The 22,991-nt window shown below is 42.6% G+C and overlaps 1 protein-coding gene across 3 annotated transcripts in view; it reads right to left on the reverse strand.

Annotated features, from left to right (window-relative positions):
* The window catches only part of rptor (regulatory associated protein of MTOR, complex 1), a 177,767-nt gene that overhangs the window by 37,959 nt on the left and 116,817 nt on the right, over positions 1-22,991 (reverse strand). For all 3 annotated transcript variants that reach the window (XM_047578359.1, XM_047578358.1, XM_047578356.1), the window contains exons 15-22: positions 22,197-22,271; positions 22,042-22,107; positions 18,614-18,805; positions 16,204-16,344; positions 14,832-14,952; positions 14,065-14,205; positions 9,704-9,859; positions 2,740-2,858 (exon numbers count right to left, since the gene is read on the reverse strand). In XM_047578359.1, the coding sequence (XP_047434315.1) occupies positions 2,740-2,858; positions 9,704-9,859; positions 14,065-14,205; positions 14,832-14,952; positions 16,204-16,344; positions 18,614-18,805; positions 22,042-22,107; positions 22,197-22,271 (1,011 nt within the window). The remainder of the gene's footprint in view (positions 1-2,739; positions 2,859-9,703; positions 9,860-14,064; positions 14,206-14,831; positions 14,953-16,203; positions 16,345-18,613; positions 18,806-22,041; positions 22,108-22,196; positions 22,272-22,991) is intronic.

A 22,991-nucleotide genomic window follows, 5' to 3' on the forward strand; every position in this document is an offset into this window, starting at 1 on the left:
TAAGTCTCAAGACTAATGAGAGGAGTCTTTGAGTCTCATGTCAACTGAGACCAAGTCAAAGTACAAACTAAAGACAATCGAAACAAGTCAGTCAAGTATCAAGTCAACTGAGACAAATCATCAAGAGTCACCCAAGATCAACCCAGGATCAAGTCTGGCGATCGAGTCTCATCATCAAATGAGACAAGTTCGAGTCACGCATCACCTACTACACGAGAAAATCGAATCAGTTCAATGCACTTTATGTCACGTGACAGAAATTCACGGCCCAAGTCTGAGACGAGTTCAGTCGAACCCCAGCAGGTCTGAGTGAAGCCTCCTGCTGTCTCGTGTATCTGACGTTAGATCAGTTCAAACCTTGAGAAATTAAAAACCTCTGGTTTCTCGTTTGGAGCTCTGAAACAGCTCAAGCCACGAAGGCTCCAGTTTAGTGCTCTTAGATTTAAATATGACACATAAGGTCTTGAACAGAGGCAGTGTTTGATTGAACTGTGTAGGTTTCAGGTTCAGTCGTCTGTCCTGGGATTAGGAGCGTCGCTGAAAATCTGCTTGTTCCCTATATTGGCTGTTAATAAATATGACGCTGCCGTTTGCTCAGTGGACTTCTGCTGTGCTGGACCACAGAAAATAATACTACAGTAGGTGTGTTACAGTGGAAAATGTGCTGCGAATTATGTGGCCAAAGAAACTTCTATTGCATTATACTGTAAATTGTGCCCTGTTGTTTTTTTTATTGCATCTCCAGGAGGAAGTCAATGCAGTGATGCTTCTTGTCTGAAGGTAACAGAGGGGACAATTGGTGTTGGTGGTAGAAAACAAGAGATATTATGCCTTGGGGTTAGAATAGGCGGTGGACCATAGCGGTTATTATAGCTGCTTAAGTTACGGCAGCCTCTTTGCTCTGCTCAGCTCTGCCAAGCCTGGGGGAGTCATTGGTCCTTAATTGCATTTGCACAAAAGTAATGGGCTTTTGGAGGCAGCAAATGCCAGTGGGAGGGAGGGGCGTGTGTGCAGGGAAACTGATCTTTTTCACTCCATAACCATGTGGTGAAAAAGAGTTGACACACAGAGACACAGAGACAAAAAGTCAGTTATAATACTCCCATTACGTTACAAGTCTAGGAAATTAGGCGATGCTCCTCTTTAGAATTACTTATGATGGGAACAGCAGCTAAAGATTCTCAGCACCTGTGCGCTAGTGTGTCCACATGGCTCTGTAATTACGCCACTAAAACGCTAGGTGGCGACTAGTTTGCCGTGTTGAGTTTCACTCTGTGAACTTCAGACTATGACGAGCAGAACTGAGCAAATGAAGCTGCTGCTGAAGTTGATAAAAGTGAATTAACAGATGCTTTAACATTAAATCACTGCAGCACACAACACATAGAAGACGTTTGAGTACAGACAAGGACAAGGTAGATCTTTCTGTGAAGAATTTTCATAATTACTTCTTGTGACCTGTGCATCGACGTCGAGTACAAATGTCAATGCAATTAACATGAAGGGAGACACGACGCAGCACCTGAAAACCTTTCACACCGATGTGTTGATGGAAGTTGGGTGTTTTCAGGTACTTTGTGGCGCCTGAAAGCGGTTAACTAGGAAAATTCTTGAGTTTATTTATCACTTTTGTGAACGATTGGGTAATTGGCGACACTACATTATAGCACCTATGCTAAGCTAAAGCTAAAAGCTGTGCTGCTGGATTAGGAAAATGTCTGGACCGATTTTAAAAAACGCTTATTCTCACTTATCAAACTCAGGGCAATACGGCGAGTGACTAAATTTCACACAGGGTCGGCGTAGCCCTTAAACGATTTGTATTTTGGCGCCCCTGCAGTGCCGCCTCATTTCAGACTCATGTAGCATGAGTTTCAGCGCAAAGTGGAAAGAAAATTACAATTTTTATTTTGGTTTCTGTCACTGTTTAAACTGCAGAGCAGTGAAATTACTGAGCACGTGAAAATCAGTTACAATATGGGCGTTGTGCATGGTTCTAAAAGGACTAATGTCAGGACACAGATACGTGATTACATAATGACACATATGTTTTCAGCAAGACAGAGACTTCACAGCTCATTCCATAATAAATATCATATCCATAAGTCATGACGCACACACGATGATGATCATGATCATAGACTGTATGAAGATGGAGGGTGGAACAGCTAATCAAAGGTGAAGCCAAAGCAAGTAGAGCTCCCCCTGGTGTCTGGCTGCAGTATCGGTCATAAGCTCCGCCTCCTCCATGTTAGTGGAAGGGACATGGGCAAAAGTAGACATCAAATAAATGTCTTTCAAGGATGGTTTCAGTCATTTTAGGTAGTTAATATAATACTGAATCATGTTCAACTACTGAGAACTTAGTTATTTGATGCTATAGAGACAGGATGTGACATCATAATCATTACAAGTTGCCATGCCAACCACTCTGTGAATTAGCCTCGAGTGTTGTAAAAAAATAAAAAATAGGTTCATTGTGTACTTCAACATTTCCTTGAAACTGGCGGAGGCAGAGCAGAACGCAGCATTAATAAACGAAAACGAGTCTGGAGAGTTGACTCAGCTGCTAAGACACATGCATTTCACAGCTGTGGACATTTCTGGTGAGGTGCACACCGCACACGGCTCTGGCGTAAGATGTGCAGAACTGACGGCTCCTTTTTGAATATCAGTTCATGGTGAATCTTGAGGAAAAACGAGGTCCAGCCGCATTTAAACTCTTATAACATAACACACCTTATAAGCGATGCTGTTGAGGACCTTCATGGCCAGATCGGACACTTCGGGGAAAGGGTCAGCGGCCAGATGTAGCAGCACTCTCCAGATCTGTGTGTAAACACTGTTGAAGGACACGCCTGGAAGAGAAACACAAACAAAAACGGTGAAAATTCAGCTTGCAGACAATTTCAATGAACACAAATCTCGCTGGCGCCTCCTCCACACTTTGCTCTGATGTCATCACTCGTCTGAGCAAGTGCTCATCGTTTAAGCTTCACGCAGCTGATCGCTCTCCTGCAGCTGTTAGAGGTGTTTGGGCCATTTTCATGGGAAATGACCTCCAGTTACAGGTAATGAACAACCTCCATTAAACGCACACACACACTACAAACAGCCGGCGCTACACATCTACTGGAGCTTTGTTGCTTCATTGTTATCATGAATAGAAACGAATGAATGAATGAATAAAGTGTCTGCTGTTGTTAGTTTTGTTCTATTCTCACCCTCTGGATTGTGTTGGCAGAAAAATACGACAATTCTCCCTCTGTTCAGTCTGTTTATCATTCGGTGAAGCTGTGCTTTCTTTCTTTCGTCCTTCTCCCGTTTTCTTCCTGAGAGTTGAATCCTCACACCAGCTTCTTTGAGAGTTCAACCTGCCAGCTGTGTGTCTCTGCGTTATAAACCACCTGCAGTAATTTTGGGCTTTTGCTTGCTTTAGCACGTTGCCCCTCCTCGAAGCCTCCTCCCCGGCTGCTGTTACCTCTCCACTCTGTCTTCCCCTAAATGTCCATTTGACTGTCAGCCTCAATCTGTTGTCTTTCTCGCCTCCTTGGGCGTCTGCCACGGGGACACTTAGCGCACAACCAACTGTTGCCGCTCCTCTTTCCGCCTCCACCTTCCTCGGAGGTTTTCAAGCCACGCCATAACTCATCACCTCACATCCTTGTTCTATTCCCCATTTTCCCCAAGAGCTAAGGAGCCATAAAACCCCGGCGAGGTGACGGCCAGTATTGAGAATGACTGACGTCTGGACCCAGTTATTAATGAGACTCCTTCTCTGGAGAGCACAGGAGGGGGTTCAATGGACCCATGCATCAAAAAAACGGAAAACCAATGAGGGCCATTTCCAAGAAAGAACTTGAGGACGTAGGACGACAGTCGGGAAGGCGGGGAAAGAGAAGGATGGAATATGAAACAAGGAGGCTTCTAGCGGCGGGGAGGTCAGACGGAGAATAAATTGAGGAAAGAAAAAAACAGGTCGAGTGAGGCTATTTCAGAAGGATGTGTGCTCTGACATATGGAAGAGGTAAAAAATGTCAAGAGACGGAGAAGGAACAAAAAAAAAAGAAAGAAACCCAGAGGAAGGTGGGAGAGTACAGAAAAAAATGACTGGAGAAGAGAAAGTGATGGAGTTAAAAAGGTGATTCGACTGTAGTCCGAGGGGTAGGAGGTAATTAGCTGAAGCTAGCCAGCATGCTAGCTCCAACAGTAAACAGGCAGTAGATAAATACGAAACACAGCTCGTCTCCTATTTAACTGCTGAGCTTCATCACGGGTGCACTCACATTAGCCCCTGTAGAGGCCACACGAACGAAGCCGAATAACGAACCCTGCAGCGCACCACGACTCGCGTGTCACCGGGAGACTTGCGCAGAGCGAAATGGATGACCAGTAGTAAAAATGCTAACCGTCGGCTAAATTAACCACTGCATCACTTTTTTTTTCTTTTTTTTCTTTTTTTATTGCTTCCTCCAATTCCGGCAGACGTCATAAAATACCTTTAACGCTGCGCGGAGGCTTTCGGAGCCTCAGATGATTGAAACATAAAAAATGCATCAGAAGTTCTGAGAGCAGAGAGGAATCTCCCCCGTGAAGCTCACTCTAAACACATTTCACCGGGAGATGTGAGCGGCGCAGGCAGCTCCCAGTCAGACGTGTGATGCTCTTTAAATGGGGGAGCACCTCAATTACACTGACACAGGTAGAAGTGAACGGAAGTCCTTGAAGGGACAAAATATAAATGTCAGCACAGACGAAGGAAACGTCTTCATTCGTATTATTCATTTCGGAGCATATCTCGGATGAAAAGCTTTCAGGCATCCGCATCAAGGCTCTGTCAGTTCAACGCTTTAGTCGACAGGGAAATTTCTTTTTTTTCCCTTTACAGTTTCTGTACAAATGTGCTGTGAAATTTTTGTCTTCGCGTTGTGAGTCCCACCGACTTGGGTGATGACGTTTTCCTCCGGGCTTCTATAAAAAGTTCTTCTCATTTATGGAGAATTGTCTCCGTGAATCCGTGTCCTGATTGTGGTGAAATATCACATTCACATTCCCCGTAGGAAGAGGATAAGTTTGAGAAATTTCTTCAAATTTAGAAACAGAAGTAAAAGTTAGATTTTCTTTAATTATAATAAAAAAAAAAGAAAACTCATTGCACTGGATTTTGTACATTCATGGTCTCTACGTGACCAATGTGGGTCATTAGGAGGAGAAAGTCCTAATTTGCCTAATAGTTTTAAAGTATAACTGTACTGTGTAGTTGTTGTACTGTGTTTTTACTGCTAGTTAACACTATAACGTCCTGCAGGTCAGTATGTTTATAAAGTTTGTTTTAGCATATACTGCATATACAGTATATATCTTTTCCACACAGCCCTATATTATATGTCATATATTTCCTTCCAGATGAGGAATTTGTGAACCACAGTTCTGTCAAGTTTATAGAGCATGACTCCTCATACCGTGTCACCCCAACAGTTATTCACATTTACTTCATCAAAGTTGCTAAAAAAAAGAAAGAAAGAAAGAAAAACTCTTAACCTTTCTTGTACTTTTCCCATTTTTTCAATAACTTCTGCTGCCTCAGAGAGATGCCAGCCCGGTGCGTTACAGTTTGGTGCGATTTGTACAAATGATGGTAGTAGTAAGTCAATAAATCAATGCACCAACTCTGGCCTCCCACACAGCTTTGTTATCTTGTTGTTTTCACAGGCCACTGTCCACCTCCTGCTGCATTCAGCGATTACAGAGGAAGTTGGCGAGTTCTCATAAACTTGGATTCCACAGATTTAACAAAGTCAGCGTTTCCCCGCGGGTTAATGGCTTCGAGAGGACGGGGCTCGGGGGGGTGGGGGGGAGTCATTGCGTTCGTGTGTTGATGACGGCCATCGATATAACAACTGAATAATTATTTGAACTGGACGTTGAAGTAAAACGTCAGGGCGTCTTTTCACCAGTTCATTCTACGAATTTTGTCTGTTTTTCAGACGTATTTACCATTGATGGAGCGCTCTCCATCTGCTGCTGGCGCACCTGTGTGCGCGAAACAGGTGGAGATGTAAATTACATGCCATCGATTAAATAAGATAAATAACATGAGGCTATTTAGTTTGTTTAATAAAAGAAGCAGGCATAGATGTATTCTATGGGGAAGGCAACCTTACATGACTTCTGTTGTGATCTGGCACTGTGTAGAAAATAAACTTCAATAAAATTGACTTGAAGTTAAAGGGGTCTATACTATATTTTTTTTCCTAGAGATGTACACATTTTAGCACAAAAGGACTAAGCAATCCCAGGACGACAGCGAAGGCCGATGTTAAGATATTGGAGGAAATAGGAACAAAAACTTCTTAATCCACAACAGAACGTATCCTCCATCGAAAGGTTACTCAGCACACAGTCTTTTCTCCAGAAGTGGGATCTTCGTCCCAGTGTGCAGCTGCAAACCATAGTCTGGAACTGAAATCTGAACTGCCGTGACGGCAAAAAACATGCAGGCTGTGAAGCACGGGGGTGGCAGCGTCATGTTGTGGCGATGCTTTTCTGCAGGAGAAAACGGCCCACTTCAGAAAAAAAGATGGCTTCACGAGGAAGGAAGATTAGATGTATATAATAAACTTCTGAAGCAACTTCTCAAAACGTAACACAGGAAGTTAAAGCTTGGCTGCGAATGCGTCTTCCAAATAGACAGTGACCCCAAACGTTGTTTCTGTGGCCAAATTTCTTAAGGACAATAAAATTTTGATAAAAATGAGGTATTGGAGTGGTGTTCACGAGGCTACGGTACAAGTAAAGTTCTGACTTCAACGGCTTGTTTTTTTACTTTGTTCTCAACTGTGAAACTGTAACACACACGGCATATCAAATGCCTTTGTTTGCCTATTTACAGACGGATGTGCCACAAACCAAAGAAAACAACAGAAATAAGTTAATGCATTTTTTTTGGGGGGGGGGGGGTGAGATGAAGAGCAAAGCCTGAGGGTTTTATGAAAAGAACTTCAAAACCAAACAAAACATAGATGCGAATGAGTGAAGAACAAATAAGTGAGGATGACAGGGGAAGTTTCAAATGAGTTAGATAACTGAATCTAAGTGAAAACAGAGATGTCAAGAGGAAAAACAAATAAATTATTGGGTTACAGTCGCGTCTCGTCCTTACGTCCCAGAATTACCAACATCCTTTTATCTGCTCTGTTTGTACATACACGCTGCAAGACGGGGGTTACAAACAAGCTCGGTTGTGGAGAAGGTGCAGCTCGGTGTGACGGTGGTCAACGTGTCTTTCAACCCGTTTAAACCCACAGTCAGCATTAACAACCCACAACCAGACTTAAACAAGGTTTATGAGAGAGCACTGAAATGTTAGATTTGTTGGATAAGAAAAAATGAAAAATCGAGCTCCTATCACTTACTGATTATATTAGATCTGTTATTGTGTACTGACTGTCACAACTAATCAAATGTAACCAGAATACTGGGATTATCTATTATATGTCTGTTTATACGTTGTTGTATCTAGTCTTTTCTGTTATTTGTTGGAAACCGGGCCCCTTATTAAAAGCTTTAAATAGCTTCCTTGAAAAGATTCTTTGTAAACATGATAAAAATGTACATCATGCAAATGGTGGTGTGAAAAACAAACACTAAACTAAACTAAGGGAAATGTTTTTATTGTATTATAAACCATTTTCAAGCTTCACACTGAAGTCCAAAAACAAAAAGTGCAAAGACCCGATCGACGTGACCGACTCTCACTTTGATTAAATATGGATTCGCTCATGAATCCCTGATTAGCAGATGACCTGAACAAGAAAGGACAGACAAACATCTACCCACTACTTTGTCTATGAGGAGAGAAAGAAAATGTGTAAAGAGCAAGTCACTGTGTTAAAAGTTTGAAGGAAGGACAGAGTAAATTAGACCATTTCCTTGGAGGGGCCGATACGTGAAACGAAACATAAATCAAAGTCACATTCATTTTGGGAAGAAATAAACAATAATAACATCAGATGATGTTGGTTATTGCTTATCCTCTAGGATCACGAGGGGGCTGGAGCCTGTGCCAGATGTTATTGGGTGTGAAGCGGGACACACCCTGGACAGGGCTATCACACAGACAGACAACCATTCATGCACATCTAGCTTAATTTATAAGTATTAGAGACTGGGTGGCCTAAAGAGAAAGGACGCAACATTTCGTGGAATGATTATGCAAGATTGTTTTTTCTGGGTCCTATGAACTGTAAAGCATGGTGGCGTAAGCATCATGATACATCTAGCTATGTTTCCCACACTATGGCGTAGAGTCTATTTATCGCAGGGATCGTGGATCATGGTTTAGATACATCAAAATACTTGAGGAGGTCATGTTGCCTTATGCATGCCAAAGAGGAAATGCCCTTGAAACGGGTGTTTCAACAAGAAAACGGCCCCAAACACGGAAGTAAGAGAGCAACATCTCCGTTCAAGACCAACGAAATTCAGGTTGTGGAAACTCAGTGCAGTGAGGAATATACAGACTTGTACATTGGGGAAACAAAACAACTCATCCACAAACGCATGGCCAAACATAGGAGAGCCAGCTCTTCAGGAAACGACTCAGCAGTCCACCTCCACCTGAAGGAAAAAGGACACTCCTAAGTCCTGGCCAGAGAGGACAGATGGTTTGAGAGAGGAGTTAAGGAAGCCATCTATGTCAAAGTGGAGAAACCTTCTCTAAACAGAGGTGGACTGAGATTTAATTTACCAACTATTTAATATTCAGGCTTGATTTCTGCCCCCAAGAAGTTTCAACAACATTCACACATTGAGCCTCCAGGCTCCCATTGACAATACCCTCGTTAGAGCTCTATTCATAGGGTAAGTTAGCCTAGGCACACAGTTCCCCCCATTCGAAGACAGGTAAGTATCTGTCTATTATCAGAACTGAAGAAGCTACTCGGATGAGTGGTGAAACGTCTTCAAGGAATTCTACAAGTCCAGCTGACCTTATTCAACGCTTTTTTGGATTACCATGACCTGGATGACTGAGAACCTTCACAGACATAGACATAAAAAGACAAAATTAAGAAATACAGAGGAATTGTGGGACGTAGTCCAGTCGTCCTGGGCTGGAAAACCTGCTCACAGTCGCCCTTGTTTCAGCTTTGTTATTCGGATACAGTCGGTTAGTGAGAGTGACAAGTAACAATGAAATGCAACTAAAACGATGAGCTGAAAAAGGCTGTGAAGGTGCTTGTGCGTTTTCATTTGGGTGCTGTTAATACAAAATATTAGGCGCAGATTTAGAAATATTAAAAATGACCAGGTTCAGAGGACTGAATTATGAGCACCGATTAAAGGGGGCTTCAAAGGCACTTTTAAATTTTGGGGAGAAAGGAGAGGCTGGAGAGTCCTAAAACAGGTCAGATTTATAAAACCGGATCCTACACCTGCATCAACTTAGACACTCGTGGTAAATGCCTTTGACTGCGTTGCAGTTTTCTGTTAAAAAATGTGCCACCTCCCGAGCTGAGGGTATTCCTGGACTTGACAAAACTCCTCCCGAGTGAGAACATTACAAAACACGTTTTCACCGGGCTGACAAACACTCAACATAAACACTCAAACCCCCCCCGCTGCGTTCCCGTTTAAATTAGATTAAAGTCTCTTAGGACACCACAGGTAGAGCTGAAGTAGACCCGTCTACAGTAGCTGTTACCTATGAGGGAGTTGAGGGAAGAATACGAGGACACCCGGCGCATTTTGTCGATGGTTTCGAAGGACAGGATGTACTCGTCGTTGTCGGGGCTCCCCAGGGTGCTGCTGGCGCTGCTGCTGGTGCTCAGGTTGCCGGGGGAGTAAGCTGCCGGCCCACCTGGATGAAGGAAGACAAGAAACCACAGAACTAGTTAATGTAATCAGCTCGAATGGAAGAAGAGGCTCCTGATTGGAAAACCATTTATGCGGCTGTTGCTATCATACATATCACCACTTAAACACTGGTGCAGACCACGCCCATCCCCATGGCAACGACAAGGGGAGGGGTCTGTGATTCCTCAGACCAGGTCAGGCTCACATGTCCATTGTAAGAGCTTTCACAGGTGCATGAAAAAGGTCTCCAGCTACACAACACCGTACAAAACAAACGGTCTGTCAGATCCAGCATGAACTGAGTCTGTTGTGTCAGACCACACAGGCCAGAATTATCAATGACCCTGTGTCTGATCCACTTCCTTTCCTTCCTCCAACCACTTTTGATCAGTGCCACCTCACAACAGCTGCTTTTCTAGATATGCCCTGACCCTTTCCTGTGGACGTCACAGTTTGTCGACTCTCCTCCTTCCGCTTACTCCCTTTTTCCTGCTTCTAACATCAACTCTGAGGACACGACGTTCATTTGCCGAACAGTGCATCCCACCTACTTACAGGTGCCACCATTAATGGTCGTAAAGTTATGGCTGATCAGTGCATATTATAGGTTTATCACGGCCGTTATTGCTGGAAAAAAAAGACAAAAAATATAATCAAACGGCCTAATCACCAGCCGATAATGCGTGTGGACAGCGTAGCACTAAAGGAGGCTGCGTGCCATGAGATCTCGCTCATAACTTCATTCCAGCTGTCAGCCTCAGTCACCTCCTGCTATAACTCTCCTTATCACCAAACATTACTCTGACTCATACAAACCCAAATGCCATACATCCTCGAAAACAAACTGCGGGCTGAAATGTGGAAATGAGATTGGTGGAGAATGGAAATGCGCTCGGCTCTCCGCTTATTGATGATAAATGCCGCTGCACATTGGAATAAGCACAGAGCATGTGAATTAGAAATGGTGTCAGCAGTAGGTTAGGCACTTCACCAAGTGCCGGTGATTTAGCACCACTCCGGGCTTATGCATTACTCAGTCTGGCTGTGGTAGACAAAGGGAGGGCAGTTAGCTTTAGCCGCTTGAATCACTGAGCGGTGACGCAAACAAAGGGTTCGGAGCTCCGCGGTGACAGAAGGTCAAGTGCTTGAGGAGCTTTTGGTTATGGATGTTTGAGCTACTTAAATTATTACAACTACATTGAGCTTAGCGTCTATCAATTATGCATTTTTATCTTCAAGTCATAAAATAGTTTTACTATCCTAGAAGCCAAAGAAATGTCCCCACCCACACACATTTGCGGAGGAAAATTTGTATGGAATCTCTCCGTTGGGAACTGATTCTGAATCCGCGGTGCCACTCAAATGATTTGTACCTTTCACACAGTGAAGTATGTAAGACTAAAGCTTGTGACAAACTGTGCAAAGGACAGAGAAATGTGTTCTGTGGCCTCATCCTTGTCTCGCAGCCTCGTGTGGTCCGACAACTACTCTGAGATTGGTCAGAAATTGGAAAAGCAGAAATATTGTCATTCTCGCCCTTGTGTTATGGATCGTTTGGGATCAGCTGGTCGAGGCGGTAATAAAAATATGAGAAGCTGTATGATACAAAGACACACACATAGCTAATAATTGGTGAAAAGAGGTATCTCCATGAGGACTTCTGCACTAAATGACCTGGTCAGAATGAACTTTGAGAAAGTCAATGACTTTGACGGATTGTAGGACTATTCAATTACATCCAGAGGTATTATTTCCTCCATATCAGTGGAAACATGCATCATACTGAAATCCAAATGGTGCGTCATCAGACACTATCTGAAATCTGAAATGAGTCTTGTCAGACCAGGCTAAAGTTTTACGGATATAAACTGAAAATACGCCGTCATGTTTGAGGACAAGCGACGGCTGCTCTGTGCTTGACAACAAAGACTCAGTTTCAGTCCCAACACGCCAGCTCTAAGGACCGTTTCTGTTTTTTTTTTGCCATGTCCAAGGTCATGATCGCCCAGCAGGAATCAGTGGAAGTGGATAACAAGCGCACTGACTCAGACCCAAAAAACAATGATAAAAAAAATCCTCTCAGTGAAACAGACGCACACTTGGTGAAAACAAAGAAAACACTTCTGCAGGTTTTTTTTTTTTGTATAACAGGAAGTAACAGATTAATTTAACGAAAATACAAAAATCATAAAGAACTGTCAGATCACTTTTGCATTTTGTCTATTAAACGTAGGAACGTCCTGATCACAAGATTGGTATCAGGTAGATCCACACATTTTTGGAAATGCAGAATGAATGAGGTCAATCAGACAGAATTTGGAAATAATTTTATGTGGATGTTTTGTGAGGTGGTCGTAGGAGAAAGAAAGAAAGAAAAAAAGAAAGAAAGAAAGAAAGAAAGAACAACAAACACTGAATGCTGAGAAAGGTTTCATAGAGACAAAGTCAAGGAGAAGAGCACTTCAGAGAGGGATGTGGAGTTTAAATCGTTGAATGACAAGAACAACAACATTTCTGTGGAGAACGGATTTTTTTTCCGCCTGCTGAAGCTTCTGGCGACATGGCTGCCCTCACAACACTACATTATCTTTGACAGCCCCATTTATTGGACTTAATATAGTCACAAGGTGTGTTCTAGGTGTTTGGTTGCGCCATCCTTAATTAAAACTAAGGCTGATAACAAGTTGATGACGCGTTAACACAACTCCCTTTTGTAACTAGAAATTAAAAATTTGTTATTTTGACGAGGCTATAGTTTTACATATGAAGCAGAATCTGAAGTGAAATGGGTGGTTATTGTAGTAATAATTTTACAACAGTAATACACTTTGTAGCTGGTGTTTGCCAGACATTCACGTTTGTTCTAATATATCTTCTTTATATATTTATTCTTGAAGAGGGTGGACTGTGTGAGAACTCCTGGTACGACTGGTTATGACGGTAAAACTCCTGGTGCCAGAGAGTAAATAAGAGAAGTGGTGGTTGCCTCTCATGGAAAAATTCAAAACCACCCAACTGGACATGAAACCACCTGATATAACAACACTGCCCGTAGCATAAAAAGGGCCAAAATGTAGACAGTCTCGTCCTCCTGCTCACCACAGCAAGACCAGACTGCATAAAGACACACCTTTGAGGTTAATTTTCAGTACAGTCTGAACAGTATTTGTCATTGTAATGCAATATTAATAATATATATTTGCATGAAGCACACAACATGTCCACCCCCATGTTGGTAAGAGAAATATATCCCTTTCAAATTCCCAGATATAAAACGCTGTGAGTAACTCGCGTCAAAAGTCGAAATTAATCACGACAAAACATTCCGATTTCTTGACAGCCCTAATTAAAACACAAATTTTTTGTGTAGTAAATGCTCATTGTTTTAGAGTTCTTCCGTGTCTACAGTGAAGCAACATAAAATACTACAACAGCTCAGTGAGAAAAGGATTTATCTACGGCGACAGATGGAAAAACCACCTTCTGTTACAGCTCTCAGAGTTACAGTTCAGCACCAAGGACAGCTCCCTGTATCACCAACAGTCGGGCCGAGCTGAGACTGAGGAGCTCAGCTGTCTAGTTGTTTTTTGGTAAAGATATGAATAAATAATGAACTCACTGTTAGAACTGTTTGTTGCCCAAATCCTTGTTGTAAACCAAAATAATAAAATGAAACAGTTTTTGTGGGACCGGGTGTGAGTGTGAGGCAGTGGTGATATAACACATCAGGAGGAAGGTAGAAGAACCAGTTATGAAATATTTACAAGGAACTTGATGAAGCTCTGATCTTTTAAAGGACAGTTGTTTAAAGTACTCTAGAGGCACAGGCTAGTGTAGTTTGGAAAGATACTGACATTCTAGCCATGCCTGAAAGGCTGCAATTCATTATGCTATGCTATGCTATGCTATGCTCCCCTAATTATTTGTCATTGCTCAAATCAAAACCTGAAGCACTTACAATTGTACAGTAACATTTAGCACTAGTAATTTGTCAAGAGGCACTGGACAATGGAAGAGGTCAATATGAAGCAACAGCCAATAAAAACCTTTATCTTAACTATTTAACATCTATTTTGAACGTTGCTACTGTTCAACCCATTAGCATGAAGTGCTCTCTAGCGTTATATCTTTAACTGCTGTTTCTACAGGATGAAGGATTTATACTGAAGACTAAATACGTTACAGAATACAGATGATCAAGCCTCCTACCTTCTTCATTGAGGTTGAGGTTTTGCAGGCTTTTGTTCAGGTTGCGCGCGGTAGTAGCAGCTCGGATGTTAGTGTAGGAGTTGACCGATCGCAGCCGCGGGACGGCCGGGCTGTCCCTCACCGGAGTCAAGTTACCAGACTCTGAATGTAAACAAAGGACACAGATCAGGTCAGAACCATGGAAATGTTAAATGACAAAGTGACACAGCTGAGGGCATAATTTGAAGGAATTTACTGTACGAGAGTGCACAATACGCAGATGATCTTCTCTTGTTTGCTTGCAATCCACAATACTCCAAAACCCGGAGCAATTCTGGAAATTGTGCATCTATGAGCTACATCTGGGCAGAAGTGAATCACAGTATGTTTTATGAACCTGTTGCATGTGGAGTTGGATCAAGCCTGTAGAATTCCAGCATGCAACCAATGGACCTCTTTCGTAAAAGAAATCTGATACCTTTGACATATAAATGTGGGACAGGTATGGAGAGTCATCGATTATGGGAGGATGTCCGACGACTATTCAGAAACTGGGGTGTTTGTGGTTAATGTGGAAAAGCAGAAATGCTAGTCACCACTCTGTGAGCAACCAGATGCTAATATTCGCTAATCTCTGTTTGGTAGAGATCAGCATACTGTGTGTGGGTGCATGCTGATTGAACGTATAAAGTATAAATGACCTGGACAGAGTGAAATTCTCAAGGTGTTCAAGAAAAAGAACAAATTTCTTGTTGAGTAAGTAACCAGCTCGATCCTCCAGCACATACCTGCAGTGTTGGCTGGTGACGGTACTGTATAGTTCTTCTCTTCTTCTATGAACTGGAGGGCAACGGTACAGAAGTTGCTTTCATACTGGACCACCAGGTGACTCAGTGCCACTACCAGTTCCTGTTCAATATTAAAACACATTCGTGATCATTCAGTAGTTTTGATTTTGAAAAATACGTTTTCATGCCAACTGGAATTTTGCGAGATATCGCTTGAACAACAAACATAAGATTCAAATTTTATATATAACATTAAAGAACAAACACAAACGATAACTTATAGGCTTGTTTTGGTTGGTTTAATCTGCCTTAGTTACATACTGTATTATTCAAGTATATCTCTGTTTGTGTAATTCTTTCCTATCCACTCACAACAACTTGTATCTGAAAATTTCCTTTCCCGCTGCTTCCTTCTGCTTGAAGGGTTTTTCCCTGCAACACTTTAACCTTGTCAGGATTTGAGGCTATTTAAAAAACGTTCAGTTCTGATTTTCTCTCCCGCATCCTGACAGGATGTCTTTGATCTTGTATGCATGTGCAGAAATATTTTAACAACTCAATGCAAAGTATGAAATCAGAATGAGTCTGGTGAGGCTCCATGTGGATTTCATTACGAGGCGCGTTTCCACCAATACAGAGAAAATTGCTGCAGACCCTAAACATCTCGGCTCTTCGATGGTAGGCATAAAGAATTTCAACACCGCGGTGCTCGGATGATTGACTAATGACTTTAAAATGTAAAATGCTCTCAAATGTTTTTTCCATTCCAAGAAGTGATTAGCTTAGCCGGCTAAGTACAACAGCTTCTGTTTTTTATGTGAAGCTAACATCCTCTAGAGCGCTGTAGTGCACGTCAAGCTAGTTCCAGGGGGCTGAAATGTGTTTGGTCTATATCACAGGTCTTCAACAACCCCATGGAGGTACTGCAGGGGGGGGTTCACAAAATCTTTGGTTGATTAGACATTTGTTATATATTTTATTTTAATTTCCCCTAAAAATGAAACTTTCTTTAAATGCACATGAACATGAATCCAACATTTTTTAGTAAAGGGATAAGGGATTGATTAATGCAAAATGATAATAATAATGTATATTTATAAACAGCACTAGGTTGAGTTTAATATAGAACACATATAGGAGGTAGAGGTTTGGGGTCCTTGGCCTTTAAATAGGCTAAATAAATAATAAGCCTCCCCTGGTGAACTGAATACCGTCTTTTTACTTTATCTTAACATCTCAACTGCAACAGTTTTATAGCGGTCTTCCTGGAATTGCAGAGCAGAAGTCAATAAAACTCCTCAACGGGCTTAATGTCAATAACATCACCGGCAGTACACATTTGATGTGTGCGTCTGTTTTGTGTTGCGCTGACCTTGCGGACCACGGGGCTGCCGTCGTTGATGAGCTGGGCCAGCATCATGGCCACATTGTGGTCGATGGTGGTGGAGTGGTCCGTCCTCTCGGCGGAGTTTCCCACAAATGTGCCCAAAGCAAAGACGGCCGCGCACCTCACCTGCAACAAACGCACACATGACACACTTTAAAGTTCCTCTCCTGCTGCTTTCAGTGAGGTGGAAGGTTTCCGATGTGGTTGAATCCCCACTAATGAGAGAACAGCTCTGTTTTTTACCGGAATCAGTGTTTGGCAGTTTGCCTCGAAACTAAAATAATTGCTTGCCAAACAAAAAAGTTGGAATATATTATGAGGCCAGTAGATGAAAGCAATTAGAGATCATTACAGTTTATCCTCCCCTTACTACTTCAGAAAGAAAACCCGGAAAGTACCACTGCTGAATGCGTCGGTGAAACTGCTTTTTGTTGCCTTCTCTACCTGCTTCGCTGGATGTTTAATCAAAACCTCCCATCGCCCCGAAGGAAATTTCCTTCAGGGACAAGTTTCAGAAACTGAGCCAAATGACAGCACCAGAATAAATATTTGCTTTATCGGTTTGTCGTGGCAGCAGAACACATTTTTAAGGACATCAGGATGCACGAGCACAGCTTTTTAATCTTGGGATTCGGCTTTAGTGGTGCTAAAGAACACAGATGTTACTTTGATATGGTTCACTCCACTCCCAATTAAAATGTTCAGATGAACACATTGTAATTTATTCTACAAAAACCTGGAAAGTAAAAAAAATAAAAAATAACAGCACTGTGATTTGAAAGTAAAGTAAAGCACAAGGCCTTTATGACTGGAATGTATAAGTGGAACAGCTGGACAATTTAATGTTGTTCAGTTCTTTCAGTTAATTCTAATTAATTCAATCAAACCCACCAACATGTGCTTATTCAAGTCTATATTGTAATTTTAAAAAACAGACCTTGGATTGAACCAAGTGAAGAGAAGTAATAAGATCCTGTCTGTTCACACCTTCTGGACACTATTCTCAGTAAACATTTGTTCTTCTCCAGTGAGACTGAAGTGACTTTGTCCCAGTCTGTGTACACACCGCGCAGAGAACTATAACTTGTCAAGTGTCATCTTGATGCTGTCCCCTCTGACTTGTGCTTAAATATAATTAAATTCTCTGCTTAGTCACATATCTGAGCTCCTCTTACTTCCATCTCCACTAGGGAAAGGGAACGCACCCAAAGTTGTGCTTCCGCCACTTCAGACTTCCTGTACCGAAGACGTTTAACATTTCATCAACATAAGCAGTTTACATGGGCACTAAATATCAGAAATGTGTGATATCAGACCGTGACAATTTCTTCCATCTCTTATCTGTTAAGTCTTTTTGTCTCCTAATGATTTTGGAAGGGTTCCACATGTTTTCATTTCATATCCTGGTATCGTGCTGCCCTCCCTCTCATGCTCACATAGGTTCAGAACGCTGCAGTTTGTCTTTCAACAAGAAATACAAGAGAGTACACACTTCCCAACGCACTGGCCTCGCTTCACTGTGCCCCAGTATGTTTTAGGATTTGCCGTAAGACTTTGCTCACGAATCATCTTTCTGATCTCCTGCGACCACAAATCCCATTAAAGTCACTCGGGTTCGCTGACCTCTGGGTGTCTCTAGGACGAGGCTGAAGCACGAGGCGGAGATCGTGGCCCAACACACTGCCTGGTTTTTTATTCTCTGGCTTTGAATTTAGATTTGAGAGCCGCTTTTTTTAATGGCAACAAAGTTTGTTTTTTGTCGGTCACTGTTAGTTGTTTCTAAATCTGCTTTATGAATGAAACTCACACACACACACACAACTAAAAGTGTAATTTCACTACAGTGATCCAAAAATAAAACACAAACTCTCAAATTTCCCAATGCAAAAATAACAAAAAAGTGAAGCTGTGGCTCTATGAGCGACCCAGATGTGTCTGCAGACGGCAGGTTAAACCCTTTGACCAAAGCAGCTGTGTGTCCACGATGAGGAGGAAGTTGCTGCTGGAGACAGATGTTCCTTGTGTTTTCTTGGGGGAACTTCAGGTCAAACTTCAGGTCAAACTTTGCTAGTATTAGAGGGGGCGACTGCGCTTAAAATTCAGAGGGAAACTCTGAACCGCTATTTAAAGTCTTTCAATAGGTCACCTGCTTATTTTGGAATAAAGACCAGACCTTTATCCAATCTAAGAGTCCAAAGTGTCTGCCTGTTTTTAACACGGATCATTACATTTTCTCTTAAAACCATGTTAACTGGAATGTAAATGGTGCTTTGTAGGGTTCATTTTTAAACTAATGACCAGATAATTTGCCCCTTTCTGCAGGGCAGCCCTCACCTCCTCACCTCCTCACCCTCATCTCTCAGTTCTACCTGATCCGTGGCGTTTCACCTCTCACCTCGGGGATGGGGTCCGACAGCAGGGTGTACAGCTTCTCGTGGGCGCTGTCCCGAACGCCGCACCAACGCGCCGGGTCAAAGTTCTGCCAGATGCGGCCCAGGCAAATGGCCACCCACTGGCGGAGCAGAGGGTGGGGGTCTGACAGCTGCTCCAGGCAGTTGGCTATGAGGTTACCTTGAAGACAGGCCTCCTGGTGGGGAGAGGTGTTAAAAAGGAGACGCATCAGCTAATCATATGAATATAAGACAATAAGTTCTCTGAGGTGTGATCATTTGTATTAGAAGTGGACTTGTCTAGTGCTTAACTTCGACCTGCCGCTTTAAATCTAATAACAGGAGAATATCTGAACCGTAAATCAGTCTAATCCTACAGAGCAGCACAGAGGTCTAAGCTCATTAGCCGATTAATCGCCACTAACCTGTGACCTCACGCTGCGTGATGGACAAAAACCACTATGATCTCTGCAGGAGTACGACTCGATCCTTTGAACCCAATCAGGCCTTTTCGATTTTTTTTTTTCTCAGGGTAATTGGTGCATGAAGGTTTCACACAGTTTCAAAGCCACGTTGGTTGCTTTATTCAAATATCCCTTTAAAAAACATCTCTCACAACAAAAACTCTCTCTCCTCTCTTGTTTTCAGCTGCCTTTGCGTTTCAGCCGCAGCGCTTTAACTGACAGAAAAGGACATTCGACTTTATGAAATGTAAAGAAAAAAAAAAGTGTGTTAATCTACAACAATAAAGCAAAGTCTAATAAACCGCTGGTTGGAAATGCTCCCGCTGCAGCGGCTCACACAGTCAAATTAATGTGCACTCAAAGCCCATTTATTAGGAATATGTTTAAATCTATATCAATCCAGAACAACAGCTCTTTATATTTACTGTTTTAGGGCTGAATGCTGCCTGAGAAATCACACTTTTATGTGACTGAGTTGTTCCTTGGACGGCAATACAGACCAAAGCACCTCTACTGGTCTCCCTCTTCATGTAACCCTGTACAACACTAGTTTGGAAGCAGGACAAATCCCCTGCCCTTTGGGAACCGACTGTTCTCAGCAAAGATCTGCCAGAGCAAACAAATCGTCTCTGACTGACTTATGTGGTGATGGACAGAAGAGGAGAAGCCGTCGTACACGTCATCTGAGCATCGTGGAGGTGAATTTGTTTACAACAAAATGGATCTGATTGGTTGGAGGACTTCACAATTGATGCAGAGTGTTGCCAGACTCACATTTTGACAAGAACTTAGTCCGACAACACCACTGTACGTTAAAGGTGACAATACAAAGTAAGAGATTAGCAGCAACGTGGAGATCAGAGGCCATTAATGTTAATGACATCCAGCAAGTTGTTGTGTGTTTTTTGCCAAACGGGTTCAATTTTGCTTCTACTTCCTGCTTCACTTTCAACAATGGCGGCTTTAATGGCGACAATGGGAAACTTTGGGCGAAATCTTTTGGCCCAAAACGAGTCAAACAAATGTTTGTATCTCCAAAACTCCCCAGTTAACATTTCCCTAACATGTTCCATCATTAATGATGCAAAACAATCAATCTGAAAACTGTTGCGATGATTAAGAAGCTTGAGAAACCGAAAACACGCCACAACTGAGGCGGACCAATCACAGCTCTTGCGGTCTGCAACACATAGTTACATTTCTGGGGGGGTGCACGTCAAGGGGGGTCTGCACCATTGCCATAGCTACAGCATCAAATAGACAAAATTGACACATGCTTTCATTTAACCTTAACCTTAAGAAACCCTAACTTTAAGAAACCCTAACCCTAACCTTTTATTAGGAGGAAAAAACATGGTGGACAAAGTCAAATTAGTCTCAACCGACCAATGAAAGCATATTACCCAGAGTTCAACAAAATGTTTACACCCTCCACAACTAGGGTTGGTACCACCGTGATCAACAGGCTGATGGCAACGTCGAAGTGTTGGGTGAACCCAGACAGAGGAGGTCGGCGTCTTTAAAAGAGTAAGAGTTGCCCTTCATGAGTAGGTGGACAGCTGAGTCCCGACCCAAAGAGCTGGCTCTAAACTACATCGTTTGGCTTTTAACTGTGTGTTTTGTCTAAAAAAAAAAAGATTAAACTTTAAACTAAAACATACTTAAATAAAGGGAGGACTAACACGCAGAATTAAGTTTCAGAGTCTGATTTTTGGTCAAATTAAATTTTAGTAAATGCCTTATTTCTTTTACACGGCTCAGCCGTCTGATGACGTCACTGCCCAAGATGCTCATCGTCTTTAGCAAAGCACCACATGCCCGAATGAAAAGCAGCTAATGGGAGTGCAGAGACACTGCCTTCATTTCTAACAAACTGAGAACAGATCCTTTTCCTTTGTCAGCAGCAGCACTGTGCCTCACCCTCCTCACCCTCCTCACCCTCATGTGCGTCAGATCCCTCTTCCAGAGCTGCCTCGGCTCTGATCAAACCTCCCAGCTAAAAACCCAGAGAGCTGGGATATTAAGATACCAGCGCACTGTGACATGTTCGCAACAACGATACCGCAGTAATGAGTGCTGTTGTTGGAAATAAGAGGGATAAATAATGGAGATGTGGAGCAGGCAGTGAGCCTCTGTAGTGTTCAGGTTCATCTATTATTTACACAGACCTGTGAGAGGTGGGGGCATTAAGTACACAGTGATATGGAAGAAGAATGGCTGTTTCTGAGCCAGAGAGCACATATAGCTTTTCTGATTTGTCACATTTATGTACTGTAATGTCGAGACAGAGAGGGAAAGGTAGTATGAGTGGGAGGAAGGAAAGAAAATCGCAAGAGAAACGAATGAGTCAAATAAAATTCACAACTAGACAGAAAAATAACTGCAGAGAGAAGCAGGAGGAAGGAAATGAATATTTCTTTGCCAGAATTGCGCGTCGAGGAGCAAGCAGCCCGTGAAATGACGGGCTGCATCAACCCTCGGACGTCTTGATGAACGTCAGACAACACGAAGGGCTTCTGGGATTTAACACCGGAGGCCGGGGGCAGGGCCGAAGTGACACTCGCGGTGATTGAGTGTCACCACAGGGGTTGGCTGGGACGGAAGCGAGACTGCAGAGGTGAGGTTTGGTGGCAAAGTTGCCACGTAACCGCTATCTTCTGGAAATACACAAAGGTTTGAGCTTGCAAAGTGTTGCCCGACTCTCCAGCTTTTCTGGGGAGGTACCGCCCTCACAAGAAAGGCTGCGTGTGTGCTCGTATATCTATCTTTCTGAGAACCAATTTAAGTTAAGACATTATGGCCAGTCCTCACTTTTTGGCTGTTTTGAAGATTAAAACTCAGTTTTGGGGTAAAGGTTACAATTAGTTTAGGGTTAGGCATTTAATTCAGATGGTTAGGGTGCATTATCCCAATGAGTGTCCTCACAAAGATGGCCGTACATGTATGTGTGTATATGTGTGTGTGTGTACCTGTCCTGTGGTGTAGCTGTTGACGATAACAGCCAAGATGAAGACAGCCATGGTCCGATGCTCAGCCTGAAACACAGAGAGAAACGTTGAAATCTTCCATCTGGAGACCTTTGATGAGGACAGAATCACAAAAAAAAAAAAAGGAAAACACTCACCGGCATGTAACTGTCAGCCAACACCGACAGGAAGTACTTGTGTCCGTTGTCTTTCACCAGGTCGGCTTGACATGACTGCAGACACAGAGGACAGATTCACTGATACTTGACCATTTCTCCCATCGTAGACCCTCTAAACAGGAAGTGTCTTATTGGTACAACCTAATTTGATGTCAAGCAGGACCAGTAACACAAAAGCACATCAACCTACGAATAAGGTCAACGCTAGATTTGTTTCCTTTGTTTTAGTGCAAAGAAGAACATTATGAAAATGTTTAATAAATTATCCTTTTCACATTACAGTTTAGGTCCGTGTCTCAGTGTTATGTTATGTTTGCGACTAAAACAGCGCAAACTCTAGTGGAAAGATTAGGAACAGCAGTTGCCTAATGTTTGCAAATTCATCCCACGGACCAGACTGGACGCTCTAGTCGGCTGGATTTGGTCCGCGGGTTGTATGTTTGACACCCCTGCTCTAAACTTTGAACTGAAAACTGATGCTAAATGTTATAATTAAAGCAGAGGAAGGAACGGAAATTAAACACATGCAACAGTCTAAATATATTAAGGCACAAACTGCTTGAGTATTTGTGTTTTTAGTCTGCTGTACCACGACCTGACTGGAAAGTAAAAGTCTTTGAGTATGTTAACGTCAAGGCAAATAAATAAATGTAGTTAAATATAATACACTGACAAGTACATTGCAGATTAAAGCACCACTCTGTGCTCTGCTCCCACTCTGCCACATGTCAGTAATAATATAGTATCTACATTTACACAGGTACGCTTTCATTT

This window comes from Mugil cephalus, chromosome 2 (genome assembly GCF_022458985.1).
Source record: "Mugil cephalus isolate CIBA_MC_2020 chromosome 2, CIBA_Mcephalus_1.1, whole genome shotgun sequence".
NCBI lineage: Eukaryota > Metazoa > Chordata > Actinopteri > Mugiliformes > Mugilidae > Mugil > Mugil cephalus.